The sequence below is a fragment of the Corvus kubaryi genome, unplaced genomic scaffold (genome assembly GCF_017639235.1).
Source record: "Corvus kubaryi isolate FWS band 111438036 unplaced genomic scaffold, C.kubaryi_AGA036_p1.0 138, whole genome shotgun sequence".
Lineage (NCBI taxonomy): Eukaryota > Metazoa > Chordata > Aves > Passeriformes > Corvidae > Corvus > Corvus kubaryi.
Genome location: NW_024580672.1, coordinates 22265091 through 22277351, shown reverse-complemented (window position 1 = coordinate 22277351; position 12261 = coordinate 22265091). Strand labels below are relative to the sequence as shown.

At 46.4% G+C, this 12261-nt stretch overlaps 1 protein-coding gene across 1 annotated transcript in view; it reads right to left on the bottom strand.

The window, feature by feature from the left end:
* Positions 1-229: 229 nt before the first annotated feature.
* MGMT (O-6-methylguanine-DNA methyltransferase) overlaps positions 230-12261 on the bottom strand; it is a 138181-nt gene continuing 126149 nt past the window's right edge. The window contains exons 5-6 of the mRNA XM_042019579.1: positions 7828-7967; positions 230-1420 (exon numbers count right to left, since the gene is read on the bottom strand). Coding sequence (XP_041875513.1) covers positions 1289-1420; positions 7828-7967 — 272 coding nt within the window. The 3' untranslated portion in view covers positions 230-1288. The remainder of the gene's footprint in view (positions 1421-7827; positions 7968-12261) is intronic.

Genomic DNA, 12261 nt, shown 5'->3' with positions numbered 1-12261 from the left:
ATATAAAGAAATAATAAAATACACCCAAACTGTACATATTATAAGGCCATATTTTTATCTCGGGGTTCTGGTGACACGTACAAACCACTTGAGCTTTGCTTCTGTGGTTTATATCGCCACGAGAAACCCTTGATAAAAATACAGCTTTATATTGTACAGTGGGGTATAGTTTATTTTCCCCATATATCACACCCTGTGTTTTATTTATAAACAGACCCAAAGACACTTGCACATGCAAAGCAGTTTTTTTATTGAAGTAATTCCGAGGTATCAATAACCCTGGATTAACTAACGCATCGCCACACAATAATTTTTGGGGGGTAGCAATGGCCTTTCTAAAGAGACATCCATGAAAATATGATAAAACACATAAAAAAATCAGTATTTCCATGTTACAATTTACGATTCCCATACCGGAAATTTCAGCTTCTGGTGGCTCGTACTCGCAGAGAACCTTGCTAAAACCACCTCAAAATTTAGCTTTAATGTCTCTTGAATCCTTCCTACGGAGAGGCTACGGGAAATAAAGCTTTGGGTAACAGAGAAAAGCAGAAATCTGAAGGAAAACTCAAATGATAAAGGAATGTGCTGCTGATAAGGAAGCAACTACGATGAGCTTTTCAATATTTTGCTTAATTTGGCGAATCAAACCGCTCATCCAAAATGTACAGTTTTCCAGCAACACCTCTTCCCCTGCTGATGCAAAAAAAAAATATTCCCATCTCCCAGTCCAAAAAGAAAAGGCAGGAATAAGGAATTCAACAGCTGCCTGCTTTTGCATAGATCTCCCTGTGCCCCCCTAACTCCTGTTTAGGTAAAACACCATTTTATGCCCCAAAGTGGGGAGGGGGAGCTGGGCAGGGGCGGGCAGGGCCCAGCGTGTCAGGCTGGGCCGCCCCCGCCGCGAGCCAGACGGCTCCTCAGGGGGAAGCTTCCACCTCGTATTTGCCACATCCCTCCCACTCCCTTATCCCTGCTTTAATGGACATTAAAAATAGAACAAAACAGGACTGGAGATGGGAACAAAATCCATGCACAACAGGCCTGGATCGCTGTAGTCATTCTGCTGTAAAATGTAAAAACAAGAAAGGGCAGCCGAGCTGCCTCCCCCAGGATGCATCCCGCTTTTTTAATATAGTGGTGCCACCACACATTTCACTTTGGATGTTGCATTATATTTGTATGTCACTCAAATATTTACCATTTTTCTGAGTTCTGCTGGGTGCTCTGAGAGCTTGTTACAAGCCGAGGAGCCGTGGCTGTGTGGCGTGGCTGGTTAGTGGCCGCATCAACGCGTCAGCTTCTCCTTCTGCAGCTTCTCGTGGGACAGGAGCCACTCCTTCAGCAGGTGTCCCCCTCCGTAGCTGCCGGTGTCCCCGCTGCTGCGGATCACCCGGTGGCACGGGATGATGATGGGGATCTGCAAAACACACAAAAATCCGGGAGGAGCAAAGGGTGAGGCCAAGGGGAACATGCGGGGAACGCGCCGGGAGCAACGGGATGCGGCCCTCGGTGCCCTGGTGGGGTCTGCCACAGGCTGGACTCGATAGGCTTGGTCTTTTCCAGCCTGAATGATGCTGTGGTTCCACGAGTCTATAAATCCAGCACTCTAAAATGCAGGAGCTGTGTGGCACCGGGCTTGCAGGGACACGGAGCAGCCACATCAGGGCCACGCTCCCGGCAGAGCACGAACGGAGCTGATCACCACCCCCGAGATCACCCCAGTTCTTCGGGAAAAAATAGACGTGGACAGGAATTTTAATACATAAAAATGATGTAAAGTCTTTAGAAGGATAAACCTGAGATACTAAACGCCATATATAAATTCTTCCCTGCAGCAGCAGGTTCTGCTGCCCCGTGCCAGCCAAGCCCTCAGTGCCCAGGGTGGGGGCCGATACCTCACAGACCCAAAATGCACGTGAAGAACTATTTAGATGGGATACTGGGAAGGAATTGTTCCCTGGGAGGGTGGGCAGGCCCTGGCACAGGGTGCCCAGAGCAGCTGGGGCTGCCCCTGGATCCCTGGCAGTGCCCAAGGCCAGGCTGGACATTGGGGCTGGGAGCAGCCTGGCACAGTGGGAGGTGTCCCTGCCATGGCAGGGGTGGCACTGGATGGGCTTTGAGGTCCCTTCCATTCTGGGATTCCATGATCACCCCAGGATTAGAGGACTTCTGGGAAAATACAGATTACTGAGAAGGGATCCCAGCGCCTCGGCTCCCTGGCAGATCCTCAGTGCAGCACCTCCACTTGTACCCCAGAGAAATTCTCTGGAAGACCAAGGCACCATTTATTATTTAGCAGCAAGTCAATCCAAAATGGGTTATGAATTTTTAAAACATCCAACAGGAGAAGTTTCACTCCGACCTAACCAATTCTAAGAACTCTTTTTCCCCCCCTCTCTGCCTTCTACTCCCTATCATTTACAACCACACGACACAGATTCTGCAAAATCAATGCCAGAAGTTACATAATGGACTGATAATGCAGAGAAGAACATAAATGTGGGGCTTTTTTTTTTATTTTTTTATTACAGGTGATTATCATAGCTGAAGTACACACCATAAAAACTGCAATACATCATCTCTAATCACGGGTGTGTTTTGGTAACTGCATAGTAATGGCATTGCAACGGTGGAGCTGGGACAACAGTAACTCACCCAAAAGGGCAGTTCTCACAAATCTGGATATTTCAAGTCAAAAATTGTAATTTATTTCTAAGCAGACACACAGACAAATTACACACTTTACCCTGACTCATTTTAATCCCATTTAATCATTACAGTTCAAGCACTGTGGTATATTTGAGCCAAAGTAGCTGAACAGCTTCTGGCCAGACCATAAATTGAGAGGATTTTATTTTTGGGGTGTTCCTTCAGTTTTCCTAACTGTTTTCAATGCCTGAAATTTAAAATCTTAATCTCAGCCCACATTAAATGGGAATAAACACAGGTGCTTATTGTTGATCAAGGTTTAAGTAAAAAATGCTTCCAGTATCTGCTTTATCTGGAGGTGGCAATGCCCCACGTGATTCAGGCATCTGTGACAACTCCAGGGAGCACCAGTAAAAGCTTTGCTCCATGCCAGGCCATCCCACAGTTGCTTTATGACTTCTTCAAAGAAATTGTGGTTTTTTTTGCAAGTGTTTTTCTGTTTTAGGGTTTCTCTGCCTTTACACTCCCCGCAGTTACTGCAGGAGGCTTGGCTTGACAAAGCCATAATAATACACCGTAGAACATCTCTGAGGTTCATTTGCAGTCCTTTAAAAATACACACAGTGAAGCAGCAGATTTTGGTGGTAAGGTTATAAATCTCGGTGGAGAAAAAAAAAAAGGACTTTGTTTTCAAATGTGGGGTCTTGGATGATCCCTGGGTGGGTGCAGGACCCGTTCACAGCACAGGGAAATGGGGCTGAGCTGCTCACCACCAAGCGAAAAAGAGGAGGGATGAAATAAATGCCACTTTTTTCCATGCCCAAACCAAAGAATTCCATGCTGAGATTGTCCCAACACAAGCACCCACCCGTCACCCTCCACAGCTCTGGATGTAGAAGTGGTACAAAGACCATACCAGCACTGCAATTTAAAAATATTGAATATTGCTTCAGTTTGGCTTAATTGTGGTGACAACGTTCAGCCTACTAAAATAATTAAACCTGCTAAAATTTATTAGGGCCCTAAGGACATTTTAGAGGGAGAACTACCCTAGTCTGGAGCTTTAATGCCTCAGCTACATTTAATGTAATTTTTATCAATAACCAAGCAGCTCATAATATTATAGTGCTGCTGAAATCTTCATGCTGTGAAATCTAATTCCTCTACTCCACGAATCCATCACACACACAGCCCCTACCTCAAACGCTATAAAACTTCCAAACCCAGAGATTTGTCTCCAACAAAAAAATAACATGAAGGAGCCCTCGGATCGATGCTGGAGTCCCTCTGATTCGGGCACCAGCTGAATATTTTCTCCAACTTTGCTTTTGTTCTTCTGGGTAGAGGCCCACAAGGGAAAGAGCTTGTTTTCACTCGCAGCCTCATCAATACCTAAATCCTGGTGAACAAGTGACACTGAGAAGCTGTAATCAATAGCTCCCTGTGCGTTTTTTCTTCTGGTCAAATGGTTCAGCACTACTGACAGCCCTGACACTCGGAACATGATGCTAAATCTTTATCAACAGCCATCTGGGTGAGTGGCAGAACAAGGCTGGGCCGGTCATTAACGCTCATGGCGATCTGTGAATAAACCAACTCCTCCAGAATGCGTTTGTTTAGGGAAAAAAGGTGGGGGGAAAACTCCCTGCCCATGGGATTGATCACTCTGAACTGCATTTAGCAAGCTCTGGTGCTCTGGTCGTTCCCAGTGCTCAGTTTGAGGCGAGGGAACCGTCCCATGGCACAGCTGAAGGTCTGGAGAGCTCCTGCTCCAGGCCATAATGGAAACAGCTGAGGTATCACATTGAGACACACTCAGCAAAAAAGAGTCTTGTGGTTTGCTCATGTCACAGAATCCCAGACTGGCTTGGGCTGGAAGGGATCTTAAAGATGATCCAGTTCCACCCCCTGCTTTTTCTCCCCCTCTTCCCCAGCAGAAACAAATCCTGTGATGTGACCCAAGGTGGGTCCCAGGTTATCACCAGCCACCAAAGGCAGTGCAGATGTTAGGAATGAAAATATTAGGAGAAGGTTCTTCCCCCAGAGGGTGCCGGGCACTGCCCAGGCTCCCCAGGGAATGGGCACGGCCCCGAGGCTGCCAGAGCTCCAGGAGCGTTTGGGCAGCGCTGCCAGGGGTGCCCAGGGTGGGATTTTGGGGTGTCTGGGCAGGGCCAGGGGCTGGATCCATGATCCCTGTGGGTCCCTTCCTGCTCAGGACATTCCATGATTCCATGCATGAGCACACAGGTCCTTCTATGTGTCCACAATGCTTCAGATCCACCCTTCACAATCTTCTCACAAGTGCACGACTGCTCCCCCAGTGCTCAATACATTTTGCCTGAATATCCATGGTGTAGCTCAGTATTATATCCATGACTCAGGATGGATTGATGTAATACCCCTGATTTAGGACAGACTGATACCAGCACCAGGCTGTGCCCCTGGCTGGGGTGAGCCCAAGGAGCAGCACAGTTGCAGAGGGCACAAACCCAGCGCAGGCAGCTCTGAGTGCCGTGATCAGACCGCTGAAGACATCTTATTTAAGGCACAGAACACTCATTTAGGATGGCCTTGGACTAATCAGCCCAACATTCTCCATTTCCCATGAGCCTCTGTGATTTCTTTTTGATCCTCCTCTACCAGTCTAATGAGATTTTTAATTGAACTTTATGGGTTCCCTTTGAGGACCACAGACCTTGCAATCAGTGTGAACCACAGCAAACTCCGGGAAGTTTCTCCTGCGAAAGGTGAGCCATCCCCACCCTGTCCTGGGCATAAACTGAGGCAGCTGCTGCTGGCACCTCTTTCACCTTCTCCTAAAGCTGAAGGTCAGCCCATGAATTATGTGAAGCACCCCAGCTTCCAGGGGAAACCTGTGGGATGTACACTGCCCAAACTAAAGACCAAGCCTTGATTTGTAGGAGGGAGAAACAGGCTGGTATCTGGTGGAGAAAGGTGAGATTTGTGATTTTATCCAAGTGTTTGAGGGATGATGTGGGATGCCCGGCTCAGGGTTATTTCAAAGGGTCCTTCTTCCTGGTACTACCACCCTCACTAAATCAGGTTTATCACAAATCCATCTACCACTACCCCAGGCTGCTCCAAGCCCCATCCAACCTGGCCTTGAGCACTTCCAGGGATGGGTTTGGGGTTTGGACTGAGGGTTTAGACCCTGGGTGGTTACTGAGGAATCTCTGACCTCCCGTGTTGTTTTCACACTGGTCCTCTCAGTATTTTCTTTAATAACATTTGTATGAGGCTGCAACGAAGAGGAGTTGCAAACTGGGTCAGAAAATCTGTTTTTGCAAGAGTTGATGGCTTTATATATAGAACTAACAAAGGTGAGGGGGTTTTCTGCAGTGCCACAATTTATCTTTATATTTCACCTCATGCATAAAATCCGTGCGCATTACGCACAGCCAACTTGCACAGGATGGCTCACAGGTGAAGGACCAGGGAGACATTTCTGTGGGAAATACGAGGAGCAGTGAACAGTTGCTCACACTGAAGTGCAAAAGGACGATGTGTGTGTGTGTGTTTGCACGTGGAATATGGATGGAATTTCAGATTACCTCCAGGAGATGAGCACTGGCAAAATTGTGGTTTGCGATGGGCAGGACTCTCATTATAGTACTGATTTTTTTTTTTTTTTTTAATCATCAGCTTTCTATGATGAAATATTGAGGTGGTATTATATTAATACAGCTCTTTTTCCCTACAGCTATACATTATTATCTATAACTATAGCTTAAAAATTTTCTGCTGGGGACAGAAACCACTGCGGCCACGGTATGGGCTGGGAAATGGCAATAATAACTAGGACCCCATTTAAAAAAACTGCAGTAGCTTTGCTGTATATTTTCAGAACTATTTTCATCCTTCCTCACAGGGGAAAAAGCAGGAATTTTCACACCACAACCTGCTGTTACCGCTACTTTGGATGCTGCTGCTCCACTGCAGCCTGAGGGCAAAGCTGGGTACATTTCTAGGCAATAGCAATTACATCTCCTTTTGCACAACGCTGGATTGTTATTCTTTGAGAACTGTTTCCTGCAGGTTTGCATCGGATTGCCTCATCTTAATGTACACCAGATTATATTGGAAAGCATTCCATCATATTAAAATAGTTTGTATTGTCAAGTACAATGTGGGGCATTGACAAAACGCTGCTCTGTGCTGCTTATAGGAGCTGCTTCAAAGGGAGATCTGATGGATGCTGGAAATACCAGGGTGGCCGTACAGCCCAACCCCACAAGGACTTGTGTGGGTCTCCCTGGCTGGGTGCTACCCATGGGGAACTGTGCAATAAGATGGCCTTTAAGGTCCCTTCCAACCTGAATTGTTCTGGGGTTCTGTGACCCTGTGGCTTTAGGGAATTGAACTGCTCCTCAAACAGTGCAGGTCCACCCATCTGAGCCCCCAAACCCTGCCAGCCAGGATGGGGCTGATCCCAACCCAGGCACACCGGGACACAGCACCCACTGAACCACACGCCAGCTTCAGACACCAGCCTGGGTGACTCAGGTGCATGAATACACCTGAAAAGCCACACCCAGATGAAGAAAAGGGAAAGATAATTACTGGGGAAACGGACAGAGATCAATTAGTGTAACATAATGTTTTTCCAAAATCCACAGGCCTAACCCAGAGTGCTGCTCCCTCCAGCTGGTTTGGGTTGGAACTCACCTCCAGAATTCCAGACTGGTTTGGGCTGGAAGGGACCTTAGAGCTCATCCCATTCCACCCCCTGCCATGGGCAGGGACACCTTCCACTAGCCCAGGGTGCTCCTGGCCTTGTTTTCAGAATCATATTTATGCCAGAGTGGATGGACTGTTTTTAACACAACCAGAACCACTCATAACCTGCCAAATAAGGTCCATGTGGAAGACAAAAGACTTCCCTGACCTAAAAATACATAAGAAAGTTTGAGAACAACAAACTGTGCAGAGGCTGGTGAGTAACAGAAGTGCTTCTCTTCCCAACCCAACACCGTAAGTGGTAGGGCATAAATCACTCTAAACTGGGCTGTGCATTATTGCTGATTAAAAACATTTATTCCTCATGGCAGACCAGGTTTCAGAGCAGATAAATTTAATCTAATGACATTCAGCCCGCAGAGCTCTCTAAATCCGGCATCTCCCACCAGCTTGGGCTGGAAGGTGCCGTGGACTCACCGGGTTGCTCCTCATGGCTCCTCCCACGGCTCTGGCTGCTCGGCTGTTGCCAGCAAGATCTGCCAGCTGCTTGTAGGAAATGGCCTCCCCAAACTTCACATTGTTCAGCAGGGTCCACAGCACCTGCCTGGTGAAGGAGTCTGCAAGGCAAAGGGAGTGAGTGCTGCTTGACTGCAGAAATCAGGATGAAACAGTCAAAAACCCCAACGCCAAGCGAGGCTCAATGGCAGTTTTCCAGTTTAAATTGGAGCAGCCCCGTGCACTGTCCTGTTATTGTGCCCTATATGACTACATTTAAATGCATGATTATCAGAGAGAGCGCTTGGAGTAACCGATCACTATAAAAAAGGGATTTAAGGCTTTGATTTTCCTCTATTTTTAATTTGCTTCGAGTACAATTATCCTGTTAACTCGTACAATGTGGTTTTTCCCATTAAATCGGCGGAGTACAAATTAGCATAGAGTCAAATTAAAAGGGAAGGAATAAGTGGCTGTACCTATCTGACAAAGGCCTGGCATCTCCAGCTAATTTCCAACTTCAGCTGGGACGCGGCAGAGACGCCCTAGAGCCAGCGCTCTCCGAATTACCCCGGCTGGCTGCGTTCCACCGTGGAGACCCCCGAGCTACTGCTCAGCCCTGCACACACTGCCAAGTGGAAGGACTGGCTGTGACCTTGAACGTCCTGCACATCCTTGGTGATACAGGGGGAAAAGAAAATGTAATGTGTCGGCCATTATTTTAATTTTAGTTCGGCAGCAAATTGCTTTAAGTGTTCCAATTGCTGAAATAATGAACAAGCAAATGCATTAGGAGCTGCTCGCTTCGGCATCTCAGGGTGTTACCCAGCTCAGGATTGTTTTGAGGAAGGAAAAGGGACAGTCCTGTTTGGATTTGAGTTGGGTTGAACACCTCTTGCTCTTCCAAGGCACTCGGAAAAGCTTTGAAGAGCTAACTTGTGGATAACTTACTGAGAGGAGTGAGCTGGTGACTGAAAAAGGGAAAAAAAACGAGAAGAGACCCCTTCCCCCAGCTGAGAGCCTCAGCCTCCTGCTCTGGCAAAGAAACAAACTGATTAAAACCATTTTCTTTCTTTAGTTGTCAAAAAAGACATTGATTACCTTCTGTAGGAAGGTAAAGAAATGTGATTTTGTTCTTAAAGGAAACCCATACGGCGTTATGTGTGTGTTAAATAATAAAAATCACTTCTTAACTGAAGGGAATGATAATCACTTCATTGAAAAAATCTGTTTAGTCTTTATTATAACATTAAGCAAATTAAACATCAGCATAATCCAGGTGATACGAGAAAAGGGTCATCAAAGAAATTAACTTTGTTGTTCATTAATTTACATGGATTAGTAGAGGGCAAAGAGATAGCAAATCTGCTCTAGTTTTTTATGATATAATTTCAAACTGTACACCATTTGTGGCAGTAGGGTGACTTTGGGGTTAATCAGACTGATTTGTCCTTTTAATTGCTTTCTATTCAAAGAAAATTCATTAGATAATGTTCTCTTCAAAATTCATGAATCAATTTAACTGAAGAAACCACATTAACAGCTTTGGGTTCATTAGCACAAGCAGTTGTGTTACTGGCTGATTGCTACGAGGGTTTCCTTAGGCAAACAGATTTTGTTTACTGTGATTCCTTCAGAAAGGTTTATTTCAAACCAAATTGGTCCTCACTATTTTTTTAACCTTTTTAATCTGGCAGGATTAGCTTTAACCCCCCTGCTCAGGGGTCCTGGGGATGCCTTGATGGCATCTTTTAAACAACCAACACCCAGTGCAGAAAATCCCCTTCTTACCCTCAGTTTTGGCAGGTTGGGATGGGATGGACCTGAAACTTCTGGGAACCTGCTGGAATCAGGGAAAAAAGGGAACAAAGTGCATCTGGACACGGAGCAGCTGAGGGAGGATGGGGCAGCTCCAGAGCCCCCAGCACCAGAGTGCCTCGTGATGCCCAAACTCCCGAGGATGGGCTGACACAGGGACACAGATTATCCTCCTCTAACAGACAGGGGCACAGATTATCCACTTGCCAGAGCCACTGCACATTTTTCATGGCAGAAGATGCCCTGCCTCTGCTCCCACATAAAACACTCGTGAAGTTAAGAGTTCAAAAGAATGAAATATGTAGCGATCATGCACATCATGTTGGAAATGTATCTGAAAACTCAGTTTCATCCTGTGGGGAGCAAATGCATTAATTAGTTTAAGCAGCTCGAAGAGACAGTGCCAAATACTGTTATTAAACTGTCTGCAAGTGTGAGTGCCTGTGAGCACAACCTGCCCAAATGAGATGGCTGAACTTTCCCCAATTTTCACCGTGTGCCAACGTTTTATGCTGTTAAATCTCGTTATAAAAGGCTGTAAAATCCCCACATAAAAATGAACACACAGGAATTCTCTGGTTCCACAAGAATTTGATGTCCTGGGGAGGCCGATGCCAGCGGAGCCACGGCTGAACTGAACCACGACTGGCAGCACCACGAGGTTTTGTCCTTCCTGTGCCCCCACCTGCACGTGGTGTCAGCAAACCCCCCCTCCAGGTGACCCCTGACCACCCAGTGCCAAGGGACACCTCCCACTGTGCCAGGCTGCTCCCAGCCCCAGTGTCCAGCCTGGCCTTGGGCACTGCCAGGGATCCAGGGGCAGCCCCAGCTGCTCTGGGCACCCTGTGCCAGGGCCTGCCCACCCTCCCAGGGAAGAATATTTACAGGTAAATTATAAGTTCCAAGAAAGGACCTACCCTGAACCTGCTGTTTATGCCTAAATCTCCAAGGTCCGTCCTAACAGCCCACTGGACCTTAATTCTCCATACAAACATGTTAATCCATGGGGATAATGGAGAGAAAATCAATTTTACTTGAACACCAGCTGTATCATAACTTTTAACAGTGTAATTGAAGGTGGTAATTAGTCCAAAGAAGTAAAATCATACACTTCCAACTAATAATCACAGAATTATGGAATGGTCTGGGTTGGAAGGGACCTTAAAGATCATCTCATTCCACGCCCTGCCATGGGCAGGGACACCTTCCACCAGACAATGTGTTTGTATCTCATCTCTAACAAACATTTTTGGTGTTGGTGAGGGGCTCAGTCCTTCAGGACTCAGGATGGATGAGGGAAGAGCAGAGGGACCAGTGCCAGTCCCTTCCTGCCCCCTCTGTATCTCCCCACACAGATCTTGGGGCCAGAGAGCTTCCAAAAACCCCACAGCTTCACTTTCCATCCTTTTTAATCTCTTTGATTAGGAGGAATTAAAGACAGCCTGTTTTTTTCCTCCCCCTCAACACTGATTGCTGGGAATGTTAGTTTTTGTTTGTCATGTTGGTTTATTTTTGTGTGGGTTTTTTTTTCTTTTCTTTTCTTTTTGTTTGTTTGTTTTCCCCCCAGAGTTTTGCAAATGCAAAGACAGTTATAAACACTTGTTCCTCCTCAGCAGCTCTTTCACAGCCTGCCTGGGGTACTACACAGACAACTCTTCTTGTTGGTTTTTTCCACTTACTGGTTTTCACTCTTATTACTATTAGTAAGAAAAACCCTCGAACATTCAAGCACAACAGTTCAAAAATACCCAAATCTGTCTAGAAAACAGCAGTTCCCCCTGCAGCAGCAGCTTCCACCTAAGCCAGAAAACTCAAATTGGCTCTGGGATCTGGGAAGAACAGATTCACACTCAAATTGCAGAACTTTCACTGACACCAAGCAATGGTGTAAACAATGAATCCAAGCAAGAAAACGGATTTTTAGCAATTTTGAGCTTTTTTTACTATTAAAGCCATGTTAAACCTGCCACCCTATCCCAGACTGACCTAGCAAGTGATACGTGGAGAGATAATTGCTTAATCCAAACATTTTGCTCTTGTTGAGGCACTTCCCATCCCTGGCAGTGCCCAAGGCCAGGCTGGACATTGGGGCTTGGAGCAGCCTGGCACAGTGGGAGGTGTCCCTGCCATGGCAGGGGTGGGCACTGGATGGGCTTTGAGGTCCCTTCTAACCCAAACCAGGCTGTGATCCCAAGAAATACCAGGCACTTTTATTAAGCTTTTATGTACTGCCTATGCATGTATGTTTGAAAAATCTCCTGTAGTAGAACAGAAACACAACTATAATGTATAAACTTGCTGTCTGTCTGTATCACTTCAGTGAAAAATGGACCAAAACGCTTCCTTTTAACACCTCTAACATCCAGGCTGGCTCACACTGAGTGCGAGCTACATTAAAACCCAATTAATGGGAGCTGTTCCCGATCTGTGGTTTAACACAGTTTTACACACGGTTCCCTTCAGATTTCTGAGGGGGTTGTGGGGCCAAATTCTATCCTTAGAAGCAAGGAACACTCCCTGGAGCTCATCCAGCAGTATTTCTGCAGGTTAAACTGCCTGGAAGGCGGCGGGTGTTTAACTCGAGCAGTAACTGATATT